Source organism: Orussus abietinus, unplaced genomic scaffold, assembly GCF_000612105.2.
Source record: "Orussus abietinus isolate OABI.00-Male unplaced genomic scaffold, Oabi_2.0 scaffold793, whole genome shotgun sequence".
Taxonomy (NCBI): domain Eukaryota; kingdom Metazoa; phylum Arthropoda; class Insecta; order Hymenoptera; family Orussidae; genus Orussus; species Orussus abietinus.
In genome coordinates, this window is record NW_019394965.1 from 1,518 (window position 1) to 29,067 (window position 27,550).

General features: G+C 36.6%; 2 protein-coding genes across 2 annotated transcripts; one reads left to right on the plus strand and one right to left on the minus strand.

Moving 5' to 3' along the window:
• Positions 1-23,072: 23,072 nt before the first annotated feature.
• LOC105702700 (neprilysin-1) lies at positions 23,073-23,605 on the plus strand. The gene is made up of 2 exons (XM_012430462.2): positions 23,073-23,233; positions 23,300-23,605. Exons 1-2 carry the CDS (start codon positions 23,092-23,094, stop codon positions 23,404-23,406), a joined length of 249 nt encoding a protein of 82 aa, XP_012285885.2. The 5' UTR covers positions 23,073-23,091; the 3' UTR covers positions 23,407-23,605.
• A 480-nt stretch (positions 23,606-24,085) lies between these two features.
• Positions 24,086-24,928, minus strand: LOC105702699. The gene has a single exon (XM_012430461.1). It carries the CDS (start codon positions 24,926-24,928, stop codon positions 24,086-24,088), a length of 843 nt encoding a protein of 280 aa, XP_012285884.1.
• Between the last annotated feature and the right edge of the window lie 2,622 nt (positions 24,929-27,550).

Below are 27,550 nucleotides of genomic sequence, written 5' to 3' on the forward strand. Positions count from 1 at the left end.
TTATATTTTTCATTTGTCGTTATGAGAAGGCTTTTTCAGGTGGATTGGTTAAAAAAATATATTGTTCTTGTGAGTGAAACTGCCAAATCACCCCTTGACATATCTTACTTTGGGTGGTGGTTTCTCTTAAAGTGTTTAATGGCAGATAAAAATAAAATACGTGTCGCTTAGTTTTTAGTCTACTATGACATATAATATTATAAAAGAAATCAAATCGGAGAGATCGATTTGGGACACTTTCCTTGTGAGTAAAGAAACAGAAGCTGTATTTGACCCCAACCCTTTCTGAAAGGGATGAAATAAGAATATTTCTCATACTTCGATCATGCATAGGAGACATCGGTGGAATAAGATATTACTTTTAAAAGAATTTCGACGCAGTTAAAAATTGTTCGGAATTAAATCTCTTCGTTTCTCGTAAATAACTTTACGGTCTACTTCCATTTCTCTCCGCTTAAATGGCGATGTTCGTTCTGGCCGTAATTACGTTTAATTTATCAAGACACGGTTCTATGCAAATAGGAAAATTAATCATTGGGAATTTTTAATGAACTCCTGAGTAATTTCATATTTTATGAAGTCCTTCAACGCATTTGAGCGCTTTCTCTCGCAGGGGAATGAATATGTTTACTTTGTTCCTTCCGGCGTTTAATCATTCGAGGAGAATAGAAAAGGAAACGAGTGCCATTCGGATGGAAAAATTAAGGAATTATTGCTGGCACCTGAACAAAGTACTTCGGTATTTCACACGTAATGTTGAGATTTAGCTGTACTTTACTGTATTTGGAAAAATAACGTGACTAACAACCGGGCTCACTATAAAATAATAATTCCTTATTTAAAGAGTGCAATCTAAAAACGAAGCTATCAAGTAATTCCGCAGTCTTTTACTGCCATTTAAAAAAAAAAAATGGTCAAATTCATTTTTAATTAGAAAAAATGTGTTTTCTATACAATTTTACCTGTAATTTAGCCTCTATTTTATAATAACGACGAAGTCTTAATATGCCGTAGATTCGAATTAATTTAAATCAAACTTAACAAGAGAACTGTATGTTCCAGTCTGATAAAAATCTTGCGAGTCAATAAATTTCGCGTAAATTTAATGCATTTGAACGCTTTCTCTCGCAGGGGAAAGAATATGTTTACTTTGTTCCTTCTGGCGTTTAATCATTCGAGGAGAATAGAAAAGGAGAGGAGTGCCATTCGGATGGAAAAATTAAGTAATTATTGTAGACACCTGAACAAAGTATTTCGGTATTTCACATGTAATGTTGACATTTAGCTGTACTTTACTGCATTTGGAAAAATAACCTGACTAACAACCGGGCTCACTATAAAATAATCATTCCTTATTTAAAGAGTGCAATCTGAAAACGGAGCTATCAAGTATTTGGTTGGTTTCCGCAGTTTTTTACTGCCACTTAAAAAAAAAAAAGTAATTATTGTAGACACCTGAACAAAGTATTTCGGTACTTCACACGTAATGTTGAGATTTAGCTGTACTTTGGAAAAATAATGGGAACAACCGGGCTTACTATAAAATAATAAAATAATGTAATAATAAAATAATAATATAATAAATTAATCATTCGAGGAGAATAAAAAGGGAAACGAGTGCCATTCGGATAAAAAAAAAAAGTAATTATTGTAGACACCTGAACAAAGTATTTCGGTATTTCACACGTAATGTTGAGATTTAGCTGTACTTTGGAAAAATAATGTGAACAACAACCGGGCTCACTATAAAATAATAATTCCTTATTTAAAGAGTGCAATTTAAAAACGAAGCTATCAAGTAATTGGCTGTTTTCCGCATTGCCACTTTAACAAAAAAAAGGTCAAATTCATTTTTCACTAGAAAAAATGTGTTTTCTACATCATTCTACTTGTAATTTAGCCTCTATTTTATAATAACGATGAAGTTTTAATATGTCGTAGATTCGAATTAAATTAAATCAAACTTAACAAAAGAACTGTATATTCCAGTCTGATAAAACTCTTGTAGTCAATAAATTTCGGGTATCAGAGTAAGGAATTATAGAATAACGAAATTGGAAGGGGAAACTACATTTTCCCCCAACTGATTGTAAGAACATTAATGATTTGTAATTGGCAGTTTAAAAGATGTATGTTGTAAGAATATCGTTTTTATGACATTTTTTTGATATGGCATTATGAATTTTTCAAATATAAGTAAAAAGAAATAAATGACGCTAGGCCTAATTTTTGTTTGAGATTAAACAATTTTCTATGTTTATACCTTTAGTTTTCATATGGAATTCTATATGTTATTACTTTTGGTAGGTATATATTTACAATGAGACAAATCTACAGCAGTCTAGAGATGTAGTGTTTACATTATATAATACAATACGTGCATAATATATTAAAATACTTCAACTAGTAGTTCGTTTTAAAATGTTCATCCGCTTTCAAGTAATGTAATGGTCCACAGAGTCCTGAATAAAAATTGTATCGTTTTGAGAAATTTATCAGGAAATGGAATCAGCTGTTTAAAATTGCATGAGACCGCTGCTATCAATCTCCCGGCAACACACTTATCATTTCTCAAAACGTTATTAATCTTCAACGAGTCGTAGAAGGAACTGAATTGTAGTGTTATCCCTTCGTGTCAGTGATTAAGTGAATCAGAGAACTAGAACCAACATTCTTATGAAGAACGTACGTTACATCGTACTGCAAGTAATGCAAGAAATGCGAGAAATTTATTTGTGTACACCTATAATGTATATTCGTATTTATTGTCGTTATAAATTTAAAGTGCGGAATTGACGGTGAGAAAATTCCTCCATATAGTATTATTTGGTAATATAAGTAATATTAGTAATGTAAATAATATTTAGTAAATTTAGTAATACTTGAAAGTTAAAGTATTGGGTTGTTCGGAAAGTAATTTCGTTTTTTTTTATGAAAATGAAAGACGATTTTTTTATACCGAATAAATATTTCATTGAATTATATATTGTCCATTCCGATCCAATACCTTTTGCCATCTTTCTGGCAGTAGCATGATTCCACGCTCATAAAATGTTTGGTTTTTGCTGTCAACAAACTGATCCAGGTGATTTTTGACCTCCTCATTTGAAGTAAAGGTTTTACCGTCTAAAAAATGGTGTAAAGACCGGAACAAGTAATAATCAGAAGGTGCCAGATCTGGAGAATATGGTGGGGGTGGCAGTATATCCCATACAAGCTGTAGAAGCTTTTGGCGAGTTAAGAAACTTGTATGAGGTCTCGCATTATCTTGGTGAAACACTACACCTTTTCTATTGATCAATGCTGGTCTCTTCTGTTTAAGCGAATCATTCAATTTGTCCAGCTGGTGACAGTACACTTCAGAATTGATCGTTGTGTTGTTCGGTAAAATCTCAAAAATCGGTTGTTCGGAAAGTAATTTCGTTGTTTCCTAACAGAGGACTTAATTTTTTTTTTACGGCCAAATTCACACTTAAGCCGCATAAACATTATATATTTTGACAGCTGATCTAGCAAGGCTTGCTTGTGAAAAAGTTTCATTGATTCTACGCAGTAGTTTTTGGTTGGTACCCTTTCAAATATGGAAAGTGAAAAGCGGCATTTTCAGCATAATTTACTTGTTTACTATCGAAAAGGTAAAAATGCCGTTCAAGCAAGAAAAAAATTATCCGACGTGTTTGGAGAAGATGTATCGGCAGAACGCCAGGGTCAAAACTGGTTTGCAAAATTTCGATCCGGCAATTTTGATATCGAAGATGCACCACGTTCTGAAAGGCCACTTAAAGCTGATGAAAACACAATAAAGGCATTAATTGATGCAAACCGGCGAATAACAACTCGTGAAATCGCTGAGAGATTAAATTTATCGAATTCGACCGTTCATGATCATTTGAAACGCCTAGGTTTAATCTCAAAGCTCGACATATGGATTCCTCATGTTCTTACGGAAAGAAATTTGTGTCATCGCATTGACGTCTGTGATTTGCTTCTCAAACGTCAAGAAAATGATCCATTTTTGAAGCGCATCATCCCTGGGGACGAGAAATGGGTTGTCTACAACAATGTTACACGCAAGAGATCATGGAGTAAAAAAGATGAACCGGCTCAAAGAACTTCGAAAGCCGAAATTCATCAAAAAGAGGTGATGGTACCTGTTTGGTGGGATTTCAAAGGAATCGTTTTTTTTTTTATCACATTTATTTTAACACATTAAATGAAATCCATTTTCTGCACACGTGACCACGTAACATGGGGTCCACCAACAGCGACCATCTGATTGAATGTCGGAGAAAAAAAACGATGGCTGACTCTTTTTATTCCCGCCTCCCGATAATGAGTCCATCTATAAGGACTATAAGGGATATAAGGGCGGTCAAAGCCAATATACCCTCCGAACGAGTTCCAACGACTTGGGTGGGATCGACTCGATTTTTCTCACTTGGAGGACTCTCTTGCGGCCACGATACGTCGTTCATCCCTTCTAGCATTTAATCCCGTGACCCAGACCCCATGGTGAAATTAATGGCCCCCGAAGTTCTTTCCGAAAGATATAAGCTCGCGCATGCGCCTTTCCACCGTCTGCGCGCGCCGACGGCGGAAAATGCCCTCCTCGATGGCTCGGTTCTTCCTTCCCTCGGTGGAAAATTTCCCACGGATGAAAATGAAAACGGAAATTAAATTTCCCATCCCGGCGCATCCCTACTTCCATTACAAATTTCAAAGTTCCCCCGGCAAAATATCCGTGATAATCTGAAGGTATTATTTCTTTTTTCCCTATCGTGAAATATGATATCCTGGAATTTATTATATCCTATAGAAATGAAACTTCGTACAGTACAATGGTACATATAAATTCGCGCGTATTAAAGAAACATCCTTGGTGTAAAAACACTTCGCTAAATGTGCCCATAATTATGAAAGTGGTCTAAGTCAAAATAAAAAAAAAAATGAGTTTATCAGTTATTTCACGCCATATTATTTCAAACGAAATTAATTCAATGTAATTTCGAAACAAAAAATATATGACTTAGACCACTTTCATAATTATGGGCACAAATATCCTAGTAGCATGGAATAATTTCAAAATATTTCTTTGCAATCTTTGCTAAATATCTCAAGCGACAGATTTTTAAGATTTCTTGTAGATTTCATTCGTGTATATATTTCTTCTTTCCCTATCGTGAAATATGATATCCTGGAATATATAACATCCTATGAAAATGAAACTTCGTACAGTACAATGGTACATATAAATTCGCGAGTATTAAACAAACATCCTTAGTGTAAAAACACTTCGCTAATTATCCTAGTAGCATGGAATAATTTCTAAATATTTCTTTGTATTCNCATTTGGTGAATATTTCAAATGTCTGCTAAATATTTACAAAATATACGATATTCGTTAAATATATAGAAAATATAGGACAAATATTTTGTGTTACTAGGGTACATTCTTATTTTCCTTCTCAATGACAAAAATAGCATAAATCGATTTCTTTTTATAGAAAGTGGAAACCAACTATTTCTTTGCAAAGATTATAGTATTCTGATTCTTCTAAATACTTAAATCAGATATATTGCCAAAGGTTATAGTACATTTTACCCCACGTAATACATGTACATTTATACCGAAACTTCTACTTTCCCTCAAAATCATATGCCTATAAGAACCTATACAATTTTCTATTTTATCTAACTAAAGAAAAAAAAATTAAAAACTGACTGGTATCAAACGATGCAAAAGTTGGAAATTCTATTTGAAAATAACATTTTATTTCGCGAGTACTAAAATAATAACAAGTCTTATGAGCACATTCATGGCTGTTCATTAATTTTAATATTCAAAACAACGAGGTTATTTACAAAAATTCCTACTTATATATACATTTGTCTGAAAATTGTACATCTTAACATTATATATGTACCTTTTGTATAATTTGTATTGCACATGCAACTTGAATGTGTTTTTCTTATTATTATATATGATCCAAATCCCAAGCTTAAGAATACAAACACATAAATGAAACATGATTCTCATTGAAGGAATGCATCAAGTGGTACAGGAGCATTCATTATTCAATAACATTTTTTGTTAATTACTTTAATAATCTAGTGGGTGCAAAACAAAAATTAACAAAGAAATACAACATTACTATGTCTACTACATACGATCATATTCAACACGAGTAAAGTACCGAGTAATTACCGAGGCAGAATTTATACATGCCAAAAATTCTTGGATCTAAATAAACGCGTCAAGTAAACATTTGCTTGTTTTTCATGTATTTACTCGTATTTACTTGCATCTATTTATCTATAGCCTTAACAGTATACAATTTTTTTTTTTAGTTTCCGCGTAAATAAATACTGACATACTACATCTTGTTTGTGTATACCATAAAGTGATTTTGCCACAAAATATTCTGGATCTTTTTTGCAAATATATATGACTTAGGATTTTCGACAAAATTTCCATTGATACTCGTGAGGAAATTTAAAAAATATCTAGTTTGATTTCCTAACTTAATTTTTTACTTAAACCATTTTTATTTCTATGCTGTCATTAATGAACTGAATATGCACGTTGACTGTAACATTTTACAACCTTAAAAGTTTGCTTTATAAAAAAAATGGCAAGCAATTCTAAAGAGGAAATTTTAAACTTTCCCCGTGCAGCTTTCTCAAGCAGAATATTAAAGCGTCTGCAAGTGCTTACATTATGTATTAAACTCAGATTAAACCACCAGATGCCGAGCTTTGAAAAAGTCAAGAAAATACACAGTACAAAAATCAGTTTTCATGAATTAACGAACCCAAAGGTAGTCTACAACCTTGTATATGTGCCCAAAATTATGAAAGTGGTCTAAGTCATGTATTTCTTGTTTCTAGATATTTAATGAATTGCATTTGAATAAATTAAAAAATATTTTTATACTATGCAACATTTTAATTTAGATTTTTATTAGTCTTGATTAATGGAAATTTATTATGAATATGAAATTTGGTGTGGATGTCATACGAAAATGTTGTTTCTAAAGTTTGAATTGACTTAGACCATTTTCAAAATTAACCGAATGTCCTATAAATTACTTAAAGCAATAAAAAACTACGAGTTTTATTAGAAACAATAATTTTAATGGAATAATTCATGAACATTTATTAGTTATTTTTAAAAAGTAATCCATTTTTATCATTTTAGGCTTTTATCGTTATGAGTTTTTAAGATTCTTAAATTGTTCCTGAAAAACTGGAGGGATGTATGATAGTAAACACATAATATCTTTATGTTTTTCTTCAGTTAATGGTCTAGTGGTATAATGGAAGTAATTTAATATTTCCATATATTTTTGGTCTTCCTCTTTTAGGTGAAAGATCCAAAACGTGGAATTTAGAATCATCTAAAGAAGTATTACGTGGTCGTATAATATCTGCAAATCGCATCATATCCGTATAATAATTAACATATTCACATAATAAGTACGTTGTCATTAATTTACCCGAACCGCTATCCGTTGACATAGTGGTAAAATATATAAATTATTTTTCCGACAATAATTAGTTCGGAAGAGCCCAACTGGATTAATGCACTTTCAAAATAGAACTAAATGAATTCCATATATTGTTAGGTAGACCGGAAAGTATTGTCGTCTCTGTTATCGTTTGATTGTCATTTGTCGGCTTATCATGTAGTTCAAAAACGCGCCAAAGAGGGCCACGTGCCATTTTAAGATTATGTATATATAATTTCTTTAAACTTTTTACTTAGACCACTTTCATAATTAACGCTAAATGAATTCCATATAATGTTGAAATTACAACCACTATCTAATGGTTCATTTTTGACAATATCGTAAAAATTACATTGAATTAATTTAGTTTAAAATAATGTGGGGTAAAATAACTGATAAACTCATTTTTTTTTATTCTGACGTAGACCACTTTCATAATTATGGGCTCATATAAACGTATACAAAACAGAAAAAAAAAATTGGAAAATGGTTACATTAGAGATTTTTTACATACACGGATACCATTAAAAAAGAAAAATACATTTTTTTAATTCTATTAAATTTACTTTAAATTCGGACGTTTTTTGACAATGGAATTATTTTCGTCATCGTTCTATGACATGATAATACGTTTTTGTGATTTTCTTTCTGATCAAGTGATCTATCCCAAACAGCACAAATACATAATACAGAAGTTCATAGTATATTCTTTGAAAATATTTCAATATTACTAGGATATGGATTTATGTGCAATGTACATTTTCCAAACATAGTATGAATGCAGTTTTGCTCAGTTTTTTATATTTAAATATATTTAACAAAATATTATATGAACATAGAATTGATACTTCCTACACATAAGAAGTAGCATGTCATATAAATATCTGAATAATATATTTTGGCAAGCAAACAAAAATACGAAAGGTTCATGTTTCAGTATTATATTTTTAAATTAGGGTCAATATTTGATGAAATAAAATATTGAAACATCGAAACATAATCATCTACTCTTACAAAGAATAAAGTACTTACACAGGGAATATAGATTTAAAGTATCAGTGCACGTATGTACATTCGAAATGAAGTAATAATATATTATTATTATCGCACGAAATATTTAGCATGATTTGATTTTTTTGTAAATAAGAGTGTATGTGAAAATGTATAAAATAATTGTTAACTGTAGTATTTCAATGATATATTACAAGCCTTTTCTAACACTTGTAGTATTTATAGAATAGTATTATATGTTTCAAATGTGTGTATGACATTATTAAACCAATATTGTATATATATATATTTTTTTTTTAAACATTAAGTATTTAGACTATATCTGGGAAACATTATCATATATACATAATCTAACATTGTGCTTAAAATATGTTTCTAATGTCGGATGTACATGAAGAATATTTTCTTATTAGATTCTTCTTTTCTATATTCTATGAATATTTTATGCCGTCTGGGATGTTCATAAAAAAGCGGTTCGATGAGCTCTCTTGTTTCATTTTCCCTAAAGGAACAGGATTTTCGTATTTAGAATTTCATTGTCACTTGTACGGAACAACACTTGGGGTATTATGTCACTTTAATTGCGGATGTTACCGTTTACAACGTGCGTAATTATTCAGAGCTGTAACATGTATTCACCTTTATGGTCCCCATACATTTTGCGCTTTTTGGATTTCTTTTTTAAACCCCTGTTTGCCTGTTGCAAATGAAAACTGTACCGCCGACGGCCAAAAGTCATACCACGGGAAAATGTGGAAAATACTAACGTTGACTTTATGTTTTAATTGCGAGAATAAGTACCTTCTACGTGTTGCAAATATAATTACGGAACTCTTTTGTCATCTTTATGACCCGACTACCGTGGCATGAAATAAAGGTAATGGCGTGTCAGAACATGAATGAAGAACTTTTATTAAACATGACAGAACTTTATTGTAATAATTAAAAAGAATATATTCGTATCGTAGTAATTCCTTTTTTCTTCTGAAACTTTGCAAATAACTACTTCTTAAATACATGTCGAATGAAAGTTCCTTAGCCACAGTAGAGCAAAATTCGTTGCTTAGAGAATTTTAATGAAACGAAAACGTGAAACGCTAGGTACTGTAAATAACGAGGTAGGGCAGACGGGAAGGGGAATAATTTTAGTCTATGATGGTAAATTATAGGTATTATGTAATAGATTTGATAGGTTTGGAAAATTTGACGGTAGTGCAAATTCGCTGCTTGAAGGATTTTAATAAAACGAAAACGTGAAACGCTACGTACTGTCAATATCGAGTTAGGGCGGACGGGAAAGGGAATAATTTGAGTTTATGATGGTAAATGATAGGTTTTATGCAATAGATTTGGTGAGTTTGGAAAATTTGACAGTAGTGCAAATTCGCTGCTTGAAGGATTTTAATAAAACGAAAACGTGAAACGCTAGGTACTGTCAATATCGAGCTAAGGCAGATGGGAAGGGGAATAATTTAAATTTATGATGGTAAATGATAGGTTTTATGCAATAGATTTGATGGGTTTGGAAAATTTGACGGTAGTGCAAATTCGCTGCTTGAAGGATTTTAATAAAACGAAAACGTGAAACGCTAGGTACTGTCAATATCGAGCTAGGGCAAATGCGAAGGGGAATAATTTGAGTTTATGATGGCAAATGATTGGTTTTATGTAATAGATTTGATGGGTTTGGAAAATTTGAAATAGAAATTGTTGCGTGGCCGCCACACGTGTTGGAAATGAAGCTTCTACCGGTCAGTGCGTAGGGTATCAGATAGTACTATCATTGAATAGATGGAGGATTAGATTGTAATAATTTCAAAAAACGTGAAAACGTAAAAACTCAAGGTGTGAGTCGCTAAAATTTCCCAAACCTGTATCATTCTATTCCACATTATACACATCCTTACCATACCCATTAAAAAAGGATTGTATTCGAATCGACTGATTTGAAGGGGGTTTCACTTCACCTTAACGGACCGACGTTTCTTTGATGATCATACACCGGTTTCAATTGCTAGAAAGCCGAAATCATGTCGGCAAGTTTTCCTGATTTGTTCCGCGTAGACCCGGTTAACATAAGCGTTCGGTGCACCAGGTAACAAGATGCGAAGGGTCCTCAGTTGCAATTACAGGAAACGTAAACGCGAAGCTAAAGTGCGTGCCGCTCAAAGGAAGCTCGATAAGCTCTCCGAGCTTGCAGGTGGAAAGTCGGAAGAACGCGCGGGAGAGATCAAGGATAAGGATTCCCCCTGGCCTTCTTCCCGCCTCCTGCGCCACCCTGGGTTCGTTCCTGCCGAGATAAAGACAATTGCACGATGAACCGGCAACTTTCCGAGACCTCGGAAGCCCGTCGATTCTTAACGCTTTGACGGCCGCGCGTTTCACGCGACTACTATCACCTATCGCTGGCTTTTCTTCCCTGGGCATTACTCCCTGCCCCCGGCGTTTCCGGTACAGTTCATTGTGCAATAACGATGATGCTTGCAGTACAATGTCAGAGACATTACCCAAGTAGAAAAACAATATTGCTTAACCCTTTCGTTACCTTGGACGAGATCTCTCGCGACCCAATAGTGGCCGATTAACGCTTTTGACGAGATATCTCGCGACCCGGTAGTAGCCGATCAACGCTTTTGACGAGATATCTCGCGATCTGGTAGTAGCTGTATTTATTTCTTCCTTTTAGCTATACGAATAGAATTAGTTATAAAATATATTCATCTAGAATGTCAAAATATTGGTGCTAGAAAGCTAGATTATCGTCAAAAGCGTTAATCCGCTACTACCGGATCGCGAGATATCTCGTCAAAAGCGTTAATCGGCCAGTATCGGGTCGCGAGATATCTCGTCAAAAGCGTTAATCGGCCAGTATTGGATCGCGAGATATCTCGTCCAAGTTAACGAAAGGGTTAAATATTCAATTTCATATATATAAATATTGGTCGTCTATCGAATCCGGATATTTACCCAATAATATTCGCGACATTTTGGAAAATTATACCAATATGCATATCTGAACATTGAACAGTTATAAGAAAAACAATGTGCAAAAAAAAACAAATTTCTGTCACCTATTTCAATATTAATGAATATTTTATGCATATATTTACAAATATCGGAACCTGTTTAAATGAAAATGTACAACCAAAATTGTTCTTCGGATCGGTACTATATTGATATTTCCGTGTCGAATTCGTAAATCTTCAATATTGCATAGCAAATATCGGAATGAAATTGATAAAAGAATATGGAATAAATGTTTGTTAATTAATAACTGGAGTATCATATTGAATTTTTATTGTATTGCTAATATGGAGTGCATCTGTAAATAGCAGGTTAGAAGTAACATTGTTCTTCCGTAGTAAATGCAATACTGGCTTTAAAATATAAAATTTGCAATAAATTCAATATTGAAAAGCATATATAATATATAACCGGGAAGGACAACAATAAAGCAATATATGTACACAGAGACTGCGACATTCCCAAAATTTTTAACTTTTGGTGAATTTAAGCAGAAGCTTATTTACTAATCAATTCTTATCCGTCGGAAGACTTGTGATGAGGATGTCAGCACAGACAGGATCTTCTAAAACCGGCGAGATGAAGGGAAAAGGAAAGGCTTGGTGGACGGACAGAAAATCCAAGAAGGAACCGCAACCAGAGAAGCCAGACTAGCCTGAAACACCAGCTCTAGCTGATGAACCTAAAACAGGACAGAAGGACCGACCGCAGCCACAGACTACAAAGCCCGCCGTCCAGAAGTCTAAGCCTAAAGTTCTATCAACCACAGAGTCGGGATTGAGAAATGATCCGATGTGGGAGGAGTATGGTACAGATGACTTTGGAGGCCTGACGGCTTTCCGTGGAGCGGACACCTTCGCTGTGTCCTGTGAGGGATTCGTGCCCCTCGCTGAAAAGGCCTACGCAGTGCTAGTATCTGCAGACAAGGGCTTTGGAAAGCATGTTAGCCAGTCGATGTTCATCTGGTACTGCGTGCAGCATTTATATGTAAGGTTTGCCGCAATCCAGGAGCAGAGAGGGGAGGCTGATATTGCAGATACACGATTTCTGTCATACATGAAGTCGGGTGTCTTTCCAATCCCGGCCTCACTAGACGCGTATCTAAGGTCAATCGGCGATGTCGTCGATGCGGACGGTGAGCGATTCAAAGTGACGTTCCCAGCGACATACAACATCGAACAGATGTTTAATTTATATTTGTTTTTTGATATTTCAAATAGAAATGAATTCCAACATTTGCAAATTACTGGTTACATATTGGTCAACATTCACATAATGGGATGGAACAATATCCGCCATGTTGTGGCCAAGGTTGTGTTCTACTTGGGTAGAGCTACTATAAATTAGACATAACATCATCATAACTTTGTACACTCAAAGAAGCTCCCTTATATCAAATTATTTACTGTTTTAGTTGTCTTTTATATGTTCTTTAATTTAGAGATACCTTTATTTTTTAGACTGTAGTAGATTTGGGGATCCGGCTACTCCAATGTATAGGCAGACGCGAGCTACGTTTCAGGTAGCAGGGGTTAAGTATCGCGCCAGACTTCCAACAGTGATGGTTGGGATTTCCGAAGTTTGTCAGAAATAAAGTATCTGTACCAGTTTCTGGGCCTCGCTTCACTCATACGCCCTACGGCCGCTCCTAGACCAGAAAGAATTAGTAAGCCCCTTCGAATCAATCCCTTAGTACATCCCCCCACAAAATATTTCTCAAAATATGTTCCTGACTGCATTAAAATGTCACATGGGTACGTGTATGAATAAATAACTTTGTGGTGTTACGTAGGCACCCTTGGTATCCTAGTCTAATAAGGACATATTGCGATCACCGGAAGCTGGCTATGGAAATCCAGAACGGGAACGCGATTAGGAAACTCTTGCGAAAGGATCCAAAACTAGGCTACCTGACACGACAAATTCATCGGCTAAGACGACTCTAAAAATCATCGATCAACCCGCAGTGAACAATCTGATGACTACACAGCACATCAGCGCGACCCAGAAACGCCACTCTCACCTGGTCTCTAGGACCTCCCATCAATTGGAACACCAGGCTAAAAAAAACCAATCGATGCAGTCAATGCAGTTAGTTAGTCCAGTTAGTCTTCTAAAGTTAGTCAACGTCGACGTCCGTCGACGATCTCGAGTGGAGCTCCTGGTCTTCGGTACTGCGTTCCTAGCGAGTCAGAGACCGAGACCGCCGGACTCCCTGTCGAAGACCATCTATTCTGCGAGCCGCAGTAGTGCCATCCGGTACTCCAGCGATCCCAGCGCACCAAGTCAGGAACAGACGACGGCACTGCGACTTACATTGGAAGGGAGGCTTCTAAGAGACCTCCAACCCTAGGGCACGCCACGGGACGAAGATGCCCCATGCGCAGTCATCCGGCTGGGTCGAACAAAGGAGAGTGCAACCGAATTCGGTCGCTGAATATGCCAGGTAGAGGATCCTTCGCTGATTCGACTCATCTTCATTTTATCCTAGTTTACTTCTTAACGCCCCATCTTCGATGAAACCGAATTCTAACCATTATCGCGATTTCCATTCCTTGCTCCGGTTAACTGGATAGAATAAGATATCATTAACTTCCTTTGAACAGCTGAGCTCGAAATCTCAGAATCGCGAGACAGATTGGAGTCACGCGTATTCCGCCATTCTAACAGCAAAGAATCCCCGCGTCACCACTCCGGCGTTCAGTAACCTACCACTGCTAAAGCGCGCTGTCGCGACACCCGAACCACAGCGACGCAGAAGTATAATAACCCAGAGAAAATTAGGTCGAGGCACCTCGGGTGCCCCTCCCAGGTGATCATAAACTAAACCTCACTGACGAATAGATACGACAATCATAGCACACTACCCTACATTGCCATTCATTCAGACCCCCATCCAGTCCGCACTTCCATAGATCCCACCAGAGCAGTGGATCTAGCCGCTTCGGTCTATCTCCTCCCAAGATTAAAATATTCGTTTCGCGTGAAATTCAGGTAATCCCTACCCGAATATCCCCTGCCCCACATCCGCTGAGTCGCCACGTAACACGCCTGGTAGCGACTGGTGCCCACGCCGCGAGTGTAAGAGATAGGGCGTCGAACTTATGGCGAAAACACGTCACAACCCTTAAGGGCGCTCACCACTCTAGCGATTTTGCAGGGCCTCACGGGGACAACGATTCCGAACGTATTTCTAAACCGATCGAGCTTAACGAGTGCTCATATCGAAGATAAAACGTTGACCTGTGTTTATACGGGAGCGATTTTCGATAAGTGGTCATTTTCATATAAAAAAGTGCAACGACATAATTTCAATGCCCTTTTACCTATGAAGGAGGTGCTCGATTGAAAATCGCTCCCATATAAACACACGTCAACATTTTATCTTTAAAACGAACACTCGTTGAGCTCGATCGGTTGTGAAATACGCTCAAAATCGTTGTCCCCGTGTAGCACCTTTTTCAGGATTTTCGAGTTTCTCGCGAGGATTTTGGGCATTCCTTAGCAACCGTTGCCGACTCTAGACGGAGCGTCCAACTGGCGTGTGCGTGTGGCCGGGGGTCACACACGTTCCGACGCCCAGTCTAGAGGCGTCTAGCCGTTGTGTGAGTCCTATACGTGCAAAATACACACACATTTTTCGCCCGTTGCTAAACACCGCCCATTGTGCGTCGCGTCTCCCTCATCCGAGCGAAAAAGTACGTTTTGGTTACCTCCCACGGAATTCGATGCTAATGCCATCTAGCGGTGGAAGTCATCATCCCCACTTTGGTGGTGAACGCCGTTAAAAAGAAAAGTGTTTTATTCCAGTCGACTGATTTGAAAAGTGTTTCTTTCACCTTAAACCTACGATTAAAATTACCTGTACTACATCTTTAAGGTGAACCATCTCAATGATCGATGCTACACCCTCTCTGCCACGTTCACACTTTAGAGAGGTTCTGAAGTAATATTCTAACTTGGATCTAAGAGTAGACTTTGGCAACTACACCGTGTACCACTTAGTAACTTCATAAACTGTACCGCGTCTGTTGTAACATTCCCTAAACTTTCTGACTTCGACTCGTCTTCGGGATTTCGCGTGAATTATGAGGTATTACTCATATACCGCAACGGAGGTAGGAAACATGCAGTATCAGGATGTCGATGAGCATCTTGCAGCCTCTTGGGATAGTATCACGGAACAGGGATTTGCCAAAACATCCCAAGTAGAAAAACGATATTGCTTAAATATTGGTTTTCGTATGTACAGATATTGGACGTCTATCAAATCCGGATATTTACCCAATAATATTCGCGACATTTTGGAAAATTATACCAATATGCATATTTGAACATTGAACAAGATGAGCGTCTTGCAGCCTCTTGGGATAGTATCACGGAACAGGGATTTGCCAAGAGAAAACAATGAGGTCATTTAACTTTGTAATTATCACAACGGAATCCTTATCACCCTCCAATTCTTATCTCAAACTGCCCTTGGCCGTGTAATAATGATGAAAATCCTTTTTCCCGCCATCTTTAACTAGCAAACTTCCTGATATCACTTCTTATCTAATCGTTAAGGACTAACATTGCAATAACACTTTAGATTAATCTTTTGATACCGTACACCCTCGTGTAGAACCTCATTCTCCCCTTTTCTGGATCGATCCCTATTTCTTGACTAATGCCTAAGTAAGACCCTACCTTGGCCAAAACATGGCGAGATATTGGTCCATTTCGTTCATTTTGGCCAACATGTAGCCAATAATTAGCAAATGTTGAAATTCATTTCTATTTTAAATATTGAAAAAGAAATATAAATTAAACATCGTCCGATATCGTAAGTCTGTCCTTATTTACATATATTGTTTCAATTTTGTTATTCCAGGTTGGATGTGATATATGCTTTTCAATATTGAATTTATTGCGAATTTTATATTTTCAAGCCAACATTGCATTGACCACGGAAAAACGATATTGTTTATAAGTAGAACTACTTTGGCCAAAACATGGCGAGATATTGGTCCATGTCGTGAATGTTCGCCAACATGTAGACAATAATTTGCAAATGTTTAAATTCATTTTTATTTTCAATATTGAAAAACAAATGTAAATTACAAATCGTTCGATATCGTAAGTCGGTCCTTATTTACATATACTGTTTCAATGTTGTTATTCCGGGTTGGATGTGATATATGTTTTTCACTATTGAATTTATTGCAAATTTTATATTTTAAAGCCAGTATTGCATTGGCATTTGTTTCAATGTTGTTATTCATATTTCGTTACATATATTGTTTCAATGTTTTTATCTTCGGTTGGATATATGTTTTTCACTAATGAATTTATTGCAAATTTTATATTTTCAAGCCAATATTGCATTGACCACGGAAAAACGATATTGTTTATAAGTAGAACTACTTTGGCCAAAACATGGCGAGATATTGGTCCATGTCGTGAATGTTCGCCAACATGTAGACAATAATTAGCAAATGTTGAAATTCATTTCTATTTTAAATATTGAAAAAGAAATATAAATTAAACATCGTCCGATATCGTAAGTCTGTCCTTATTTACATATATTGTTTCAATTTTGTTATTCCAGGTTGGATGTGATATATGCTTTTCAATATTGAATTTATTGCGAATTTTATATTTTCAAGCCAACATTGCATTGACCACGGAAAAACGATATTGTTTATAAGTAGAACTACTTTGGCCAAAACATGGCGAGATATTGGTCCATGTCGTGAATGTTCGCCAACATGTAGACAATAATTTGCAAATGTTGAAATTCATTTCTATTTTAAATATTGAAAAACAAATATAAATTAAACATTCGTTCGATGTTGTATGTCGTAGTCCCTGTGTACATATATTGTTTTATTGTTGTGCTTCCCGGTTATATATTATATATGTTTTTCAATATTGAATTTATTTCGAATTTTATATTTTCAAGCCAATATTGCATTAACCGCGGAAAAACGATATTGTTTATAAGCTGCTATTTCCAGATGCACCCCATATTAGCAATAGGATACAAATTCAATATCATACTTTAATTGTATATTAGCAAATATTTATTCCATATTCTTTTATCAATTTCACTCCTACATTTGCAATTAAATATTGACGATTTATGAATTCGACATAGAAATATCAATATAGCACTAATTCGTACAAACAATGTTGGTTGTACATTTTTATTTAAACACGTTTCAATATCTATAAATGTATGCATCAAATATTCATCTAATATTGAAATAACTATAGGTGATAGAAATTTGTTTTTGCATATGGAATACATACATTCTTTTCAATATTTCTTCGACATTGTTTTTCTTAAAACTGTTCAGTATTCATATATGCATATTGCTATAATATTCCAAAATGTTCTCAAATTTTATTGGGTAAATATTCGAATTCGTTATACGACTAATATTTATACGTACGAAAACCAATGTTTAAGCAATAATGTCTTTCTACTTGGGTTATAAGCGATTTAGTCTGAGACAGGAGATAACTAGACGAAAAAGTTACAATTTTTGCAGTTTCTCTATTTAAATGTTCCATTACAAATCATTGTTTAAAAAATTAGGAAATAAATTTAATTGCCACGTTTTTGCAGTTGAACAGACTGTAACGACTAATATATGTAAAAGGAAAAGAATAAATTTCCTTATGTATATTATTCGAAAATATAATTACATTAAATGTATTGATTTTCAATATATACTAATAAACATATGTTAATATTTGCAAAGAAAAATAGAATGATTTTCAAGTACTATCATTTCAACGTAAACTTTTAAATACAAGAACATATTATTTAATATAAGTGGAATTTACAAGTATGGAGGCTTAGAATTGAAAATGAAGAGTTTCAAGACATAGCTTGAAAAATGTAGAATACCGTAAAAAATGAGTATTACAGAATCAGATTGGAAAATATGGAAAATACTTTCACCAACAATTGCAAGAGAATGCTGACTTGTCTCGGGACTAGCACGTGTTTTAGAGAAAAAATTTAGTTACAGCTAAACGTCACAGATGGCGCCATTGGTTCTTAACTGTCGTTAGAATAATGAATTCACGGGATTTCGATGGTCTTAGATCAATCTTTTCATCATTACTTTATTGAAATGATGTACAGAACGCTTCAGTTTGTATAATTATCAACATAGACTGTAAAAGACTTTAATATAAATATAAATGTCGTTAAAATGACGCGTCACCTGAGTATTCAAAATGACGTTACCATCAAAAAGAGTATAGATGAATTTTAATGTATCAACCTCGATTAAATTTCTCAGCTCCTTTCATATCATCTTAAGTAATTGTGCTTAAGGTTATAGAAAATTTAAAAAACACGCAATTGCAATACGCTATTATTAATATTACATTCTCTTCACCTTCCCCACACATTATAATTGTAAAATGTAACCGTCAATACCACATGCACCTTACCTTTAATACATTTTGCAATTGCAAAACACTGCCTTTACTGTTGCATTTATTTTACTGTCCAACGATGCAATTTAAACAAGCTACAAACATGTTTATGCATTTAATTATGCGTTTACTGCAAATGACGGTGTGGTAAACTGTAAAACTCTGAAACAGAGATTGTTACTGCAACCATTAAAAAGATGCAACATAACTTTTCCCATCAGATTATCATCCTTGTTTAAGAAGGACAGTTTCGAACAAATTTAAAAACCTAATAAAAAACGCCGTAAAATACTTTCATGACGCAGTCATACCAACTTCGCAAGTATGAACTAACCACGTTATACTGCACATCTAAAGTTGTGCGCTAACGTCGAATAGTAGTTTTTGAATATAAATAAGTTGTTATCAAATATGATTCGTTATCATCACAATATCACTAAATTACAAGGAAAGTTTACCAGGTGTACTGTTACGTCCACGTAACAACTCAACCAGCAAATGCCCTTGACATAACCTTGTGTTTTGCAAATTATGTTATGGGAAAAAAAAGTCGTTCGATTTTTAAATACTGAATTTTTCTCGACTCAATTTGCATACGATATTAGTTTTTCTCAGGAAAACGTCTATCGATTTTTGTATAACGTATTTTTTTCGACTCAATATTTTTATTGTATTTTGCAGGTGTTATACTGTAACAATATCTCAGGAATTAGTTTATCATAACAAAGAAAGTATACCAGGTGTATTGTTACGTTCCACGTAACAATCCAACCAGCAAATGCCCTTGACATAACCTTGTGTTTTGCAAATTATGTTATGGGAAAAAAAAGTCGTTCGATTTTTAAATACCGAATTTTTCTCGACTCAATTTGCATAAGATATTAGTTTTTCTCAGGAAAACGTCTATCGATTTTTGGATAATATATTTTTGTCGACTCAATATTTTTATTGTATTTTGCAGGTGTTATACTGTAACAATATCTCAGGAATTAGTTTATCATAACAAAGAAAGTATACCAGGTGTATTGTTACGTTCCACGTAACAATCCAACCAGCAAATACCCTTGACATAACCTTGCGTTTTGCACATTATGTTATGAGAGGGAAAAGTCGTTCGATTTTTAAATACTGAATTTTTCTCGACTCAATTTGCATAAGATATTAGTTTTTTTCAGAAAAACGTCTATCGATTTTTGGATAATGTATTTTTTTCGACTTAATATTTTTGTTGTATTTTACTTGTTTTATACTGCAACAATATCTCAGGAATTAGTTTATCATTAACGGAAAACCAAATATTTGATAATTTTATACGGTGTTGTTGCATCCCGTTCGATGGGACGATAATGTCATGGAGGTCTGTTTGTTTATTGTTTGTTTGGATTTCGGCCCTTTTCATTAATTCTTAGAAAAATACAACCATTTTGTAATTTCCTGTCCGCCAATTAGAAATTCGAAATTATGTTCTCGGATTTGAATTCAGCGGCCACGAATACCGTGAGGAACTTATTTTTATAAAAATTCAAGCATTTATATATTTTTATCCGCCATCTTAAATTTCTAAATTCTGTTACCAGATTTGGATTAAGCGGTTATAAAAACCAGGCCAAACCGTTTTTTATAATAATCCAATCAATTTGAAATTATATTATTCGCCATATTCGATCCGCCATTTTGAATGTTGAAATTCGCATTTTGTTGTCATATTTGAATTCAGCGATTCCAAGATTCTAGAGAAATCTTTTTTTCTTCTAGAAATCAAATCAGTCTGAAATTTTTGTCCGCCATTTTGAATTTTGGAATTATATTACCTGACTTGGCTTCAGCGGTCTCAAAAACATCAAGGGACGTTTTTTTTTTCTTTATAACTCCAATCAATTTAAAGCTAGGATGGGTATAGTTCCTTTTCGTTCCGCGCGAGACGGTGTTGCTGTGAGTTTCTCGCTCAAAAATGTATTTGGCTCGAAACTCTATCGAGTNATATTTATAACCTAAAAATGTCATCAATTTCTAACCTGAAAAAATATAATGTTGTCGATCTCAATAAGTTAGTTATTGCTTATGGCTCCAGAGTCTATCGAGCAGACTCTAATGCGATCTCAATAAGTCGAAAAGCATCCATTTGTCGTTATATAGAAGAAACGACGCGTCAACACGTCGAGGATGAAAATCAATCAGAACTACAACGAACGTGACCACGAGGTTAAGCGCATTTCTCCTTGGTTTTTCATCCTCAATGCGTCGTACTCGGTGTGATCGTCGATCGTTGCAGGGCTGAGCGCCATAGTTCATTATCATTCCGCGAGAGGCGCCATCGAATGTCGTACAAAAAGTCGTATGAGGGTTGACCTATCATGTGAGTGCGAAAATGGTAGTTCGTGACTGGGGGGACGGCGATGACGATATGAGAACAACGATTCTGAGAGTGCCGAAAACTTTATCGTGCCATATCTTTACGTACTTAGCAGCAATCAGAGTCGGGTAAATTTTAAAAAATTCCTGATTTTTTACTGAATTTTTTGAGTCCATCGAAAGTTTATTTCTTTATCTGTAGCAAAGAAGAAATTATATTTTCATTTCCCCCACTCCTGAAATCCAAATCCTTACTGTATATAACTCTGTAGCGTCTCGCTCGAACTCAACGCGGAGGGCGCGTTTCTCGCATCGCTCAACGCTACGAGTTTCTCGCTCAAAAATGTATTTGGCTCGAAACTCCACCGAGTTTCTTGATTAACTGCATGAAGAAGTTACAATACGCACAGTAAAATGGAAGGTTTATCTGGGAGCTGTAACCACATATTATAGTAACGTTATACCCGTTATAAGGTTACTTTAAACTTGCCTATGTGATTACAGAAACAATGGTTTTGCCCCATTAGTTTTGGCACTGCCACCAGGTGGCAAAACTTCTCGCAGGCGATGCAAACTGCTCGTTTTGCATGTAAAAATATGTTACAATTTCTTACGTTTTAGTTACAATGACCGCATCCATTCCCGAAAAAGAGGGAAAAGGGAAGTGATCGTCGGGAAACCACGTCTTTGAGCATTGAATGATATTTTATTCGATGAGGTAGAAATGTATGAAAGCACTCATAGTAACATAAGTATAGCGTTTGTAATAATAATAATTGAATTTTTTATGTCAACGGTAAATTTTTTAATGGATATTCACAACTATGCATAATGTTGGAACAACTCGTTCCTCGTAGTTACCTTGACTAATCATGAAGTAACCCTTACTATGTTCTTTTTACTCTGTTATACTGGTTAAGGTGATATGAAAGGCGCTGAGAATTTTAATCAACGTCGATAAATTAAAATTTATCTACAATACATCCCTTTTGGTGGTAATGTCATTTTGAATACTCAAGTGGTAACATAAGCTGACGCGTCACGTTACCGAGATTTATATTTATGTTGAAGTCTTTTACAGTCTACGTTGGGAATTATACGAACTGAAGCGTTCCTTACGTCATTTCGGTAAAGTGATGATAAAGAGATCGACGTAAAATTGTCGAAATCCTGTGAATTCATTATTCTAACGACTATTTAGGATCAATGTACGCCATCTATGACGTTTAGCTGCAACTCAATTTTTGCTCTAAAAACACGTGTTAGTCCTGAGACAAGCCAGCATTCTCTTGCAATCGTTGGTGAAAGTATTTTCCCACCTCACTATGTAATATTCCATTTCTACGGTATTCTAAATTGTTCGAGTTAGGTCCTGAAACTCTTCATTTTCGATTCTACGCCTCCAAGAAGCGTAAAAACCCGGAACCGTGCACGGACCACGTGCATGTTAGTTCCAGTCCATGATAAATAAATTAATTTTTGATGAAAAATTAAATTTCGAGAGTTTTAGGACCTACTTTAGGGCCTGCATATTCATGTGGTAAAATTTAAAACGAATGGGTACACCCAATTCTGAGAATACTTTCATCAACGACGTGGCTTCCCAGATGTATATCGGCTGATTGTTTCATATCACCTTAATGCAACCTCCTCCCACGGTTATCCCGTATATGGCCTTGCAATAGGGTTACGATTCCCGTAATTGTGGTTCTCATAATCATTCTTTTTTTTCTGTGTAGCTGAAGAAATCTTGAAGAACATGAACCCCAACGAGTCGCCTTGTGATGACTTCTACGAATATGCTTGTGGAAATTTTAAATACCATCATCAACCTGGCAAATCTCAACTCACTACGAATCAATTTAGAGTACTTGAAAGAAAGACAAATAATCTTCTTCAAGGTATGACTCATTTATACTTCTTTTATGAATAACAACTCATTTTAAAGTACTCATTCAATGTCGCAGATATTCTTTCTCAGCCGATCATAGATGAAGACATCGAATCTTTGAAGAAAGCAAAACTGGAGTATCAATCGTGTATAGATAAAGGTACGATAAATCCTCCATTGTGACAATTAAAAATAAGAATTCTGATAAAAGAAGGAACTCTTAAGTGAAGTGAAAACCCCGCCAAATCAGTCGATTCGATTAAGACACTTTTTTCTAAGGGTATTGGATAGAATCGTTTGAAACTTTGGTGCATAATTCGTGAGCACCAAGGAATCATCCTGACACTTTCAAAATTAGGATTTTTGAAAACAATTTTTTAACTCACAAGGAAACATTCCCAAGTGTCCGCCTCCGATCTTATTGAGTTTCATATATGTTGAAGAACACAAAAATCTAAGAGACACGTGTTTTTTTATATCTGCAATGGTCCACATTTAAGGGGTGAAACAACCCCCCAAAGTTTAGGGAAAAGTCGGTTTTTTAAATATTTTTCGTAGAAGCAGTGGAGGGATTTCGACGAAACTTTGTATAANGGTAACGTCTAGGGTAATTCGTTACCATACAAGGGTGGCGGCGTTACCGACGGCATATCTTAGTAGCCGCAGCCTATGCAGACGGCGCTGCATTTATTAGGGCCCCTTTTTTATCGACACCATCCCAGACCCAGGGGCCGGATTCGGAGTTGCTTATCGCCTTTCACATCACCTTTAAAACGAACTTGTTCGACGGTCATTTGAATCCCTGAAGATCCACGACGAATTCCGTTTCTTTACCGCGCAATTGGCAGAAGATCGGAGCTTTTTATACCAATTTCTTCACCCAACCACTGATCGGGTTGTATTCGAAGATACGATCGTGTAGGATTAAGCAGTATGCCGAAGTTTCGGCGGGAAAATTATTTTCTGCCTCAAACTCGAGACGAATGTCGACCGGCCCGAACTTGAGGGACTCGTTTTGTTTGGAACAATCAACGACGATCAGCGGTGCATACCCCAAAAATTCGTTCTTCGTCAACAGAGGCTCGGGATCTTTACCGTAGTATGCAGCTTGAAAATTTGCGTATATCTCGTACAACAAAGCAAATTGATTGCGACTAATGTCAAGATTAAGATTTCCATACGGGTAACATTGCGAATTCAAAAACAGTTTAACGTCTCTGACATTGCAAGGATCGAAGTGACTCGCGTTTTTATTTTTCTTATTCTTTCTACTCGTTTGGAATCCCAATATAACGTATCGTAGTTTTTCTAGCTGCGTCGACGTCTTGACGGTCCATACGTGTTTCGAAGTGACGGGAAGAAGAGGATATTCGTATAACTCCCAGGTACGGAAACTCATGGAGATGGGCGCGTCCTTCTCGATGAATCTCAGCAGCTCGATCTTTTGGCGATCCGAAACTCTTATGTACGGTATCAACCATTCTAACTTTTGAATTACGACTTTGAATTCTTCCGCAGCAGTTTGCACGATCGCATTGGTGTCGCTCTTCGCCCTCGTTAGGATCAATTCGTGTTTGGCGTTAACGACGATCCTGCGATAATCCTCGGCAAATCCCAGAATCATGTTCAGCGGTATCGATACGTCAAAGTAGCCGGCCGCATCGGTCAATTTCCCCTGCTCGTCGAGCCAACTAGCGTTTTCCATCAACCAGCGTTAACCGGGAGCTAAGGAAACGTAGCCCTTCATGAGACTCGTGAGATCGACGTTCTTGTTTCGATTGATCTCTATGGCGTTCAATTCGTAGCGAATTTCATCGAAGAGATGGCAAACGGCGTTGTTGACCAGAGTCGTGCTCGCTATCGCCGTAATTCCATCTTCTTTGACCAGTTTACCGTATACGTCCAGCGAGCTTTTACTCGGTAGTAAGCACAGGTCTTGGTGTTGTACGGAAATTCGAATCTCGGCACTGTTGTTGAACGTTGACGAGGCGTAAGGTTGGTGTGCATGAGTTTCACAGTGTGCTATAGACTTATCGAAGATTACAGGTGTCTCAATGTTCAACGTTTCCTCCTCCATGGTAAACGATGCAGCAGCAGCAGAACCAACGTTTTATGGCCTTTTTGACGTGACCTCGAGTCCTAGACTTATCAGGAATAGCACGTTCTGACGTGTCAACGCTTTGAGAAGGGGACGATGGCTGATGTCTTTTCGACATATCGGCCTGCTATTATAACCGTCGCCGATCTTTCTGTTGTAAACGATTCCCATCGTTAAAGGGATTTCATATGCAGCCTTATCGTTATTACCTCTCCTTGAAAATTCACCAAATCACCATCTTGATCGACTATTCGAAGCTGTAGGTGATCTATCGTTTTCGTTGCGATCGGTAGGTAGATGACGCGCGATGGCACATCTATGGTTTTATATCCTGACGGCACGATCGGGAAGAACTCGTGTATGGTGTGCACTTTGCGATCGTTGATGTAGGCGCCTGTGGTAATGTTACATTCGACTCGTAGAGCGCTCACTTTGAGAATGGCTACAGGTACATCGGACGCGTGTAATTTATTAGCTTTCAAAACGCGCGGAGTGAAGCCCAACAAGCGACCTATGGAATCGTCCGGTAGAAAATTGATGTCGCGATTACATTTAACCTCGGTACATAACGTATTATTGTTAGCTCTAATATTGACGACGATACTCTTATCCTGCAACGCGCTCTGTACGTAGCTCTCGATATCCTCGATCTCATAGCTTCCGGTAGGTATAGTTATAATTTCATCCCCCACGTAGAACTTATTGTGACCGGTATCCACGTTAGGGATCGAATTAAAGATTAACAGTTCGATGAGTCCGAGGACATAATTTTTATATGGAGAAAGCTCGATAGGAGGAAAGTATTGAGCTTCGAGTACAGAGGAGGTGCCCGACAATGTTAACGTGAGTGAATCTTCTATGAACGCGGACGTTAGAGTGACGTCGCAAAACTACGTCTTACGTTTGTATAAACGATACTTATTCGTACGATTTAATTGTCCGCATAAAAACTTTAAGCACAAGTGACAGCATTCGAAAGTATCATACTTCTATATCTCTCGTAATTGTACTTTACACTACCAACACCGAGATACCTCATAAGATCTAACGGTGGTCGAAGATTGCCAAAACTATCGAAATAGATAACTCGATCGTCCGTCTTCTTATATGCGACTCAATGCGTTCCAGGACTATCTTCGTCATCGAGATTGACTATCACCGATTCATGTCTGTACGGACCATTCTTCGGCATGGCGTTTCTCATAAAGACTCCTCGAAAATGTGGAATCTTTACGACTTTCGCATACTTATGCAGATCCGCATCGGTTAACGCTCGGCGTGGTAGTTTCACTTCAAGTTTTTTTTGGTTTCACGTGAAAACCCAATCCTTTCCTATACGGTTTCAAGTACAGTCCTTTGCCCAATGCAATAGCTTCCATCGTCTTGTTGTGCCTCTCGCTTTCCTTCAGTCGTGCTTTGGATGCATACGCATCGTTCACAGCTTTAGCTATACCGGCCAGCGCTTCAGCGGCACTTAGACCCGCAAACACGGGAACGAGAAACGGCAAGAAACCTCCGACTTTGGATGGCACGAATAAAATTCGCGGACGACGCACGTTACGTTTTCCGCCGGCTCTTTTAACGACCATTCGTACTCCTTTGAGGGCAGATTTGATGGTGATCCGCGCATCGTTACTCGGAATCATCGATCGTTTCGCTTCATCGATAACTTTTCGCAGCGGTATCTTCCTCTTCTTGATCCCCATGCCAAATTTAGATTTAGCCTTCATTAGATTCGCGACGGTGAAAGCGGCCGCTTTTTCGGCCATGTCGGCGTCACTCACGAAAACGCGTTTCCAAGCTTTTTCGGTTAGCACTCTGTCCGCTGCCCCTCTTTGCTCGAGATTTTCCCGATTCTTCGAATAGGCGATGTCGTGCTCTTTACAGGCAGCGTCAAGGGGGTGAATACCAGGATCACCTCGTGCCAGTCTTTTCGCTAATTTTGTACCAGGCCCGCAGTACTGATAGCCGGGTATATGCATTTCAACGGGAAGACTATTGATAATCCTGTTAACCAAACGTCCCCCTTTGGGCCGCTTACCATGCACGATCATATTCGCTTCCTATCGTGGAACGACTCCAACTGAACTATGACCTTTATAAACCCAATATTTATCAAGAAACTCGGAGCGTTGAGCGACGCGAGAAACGCGCCCTGCGCGTTGAGTTCGAGCGAGACGCTACAGAGTTATATACAGTAAGGATTAGGATTTCAGGAGTGGGGGAAAT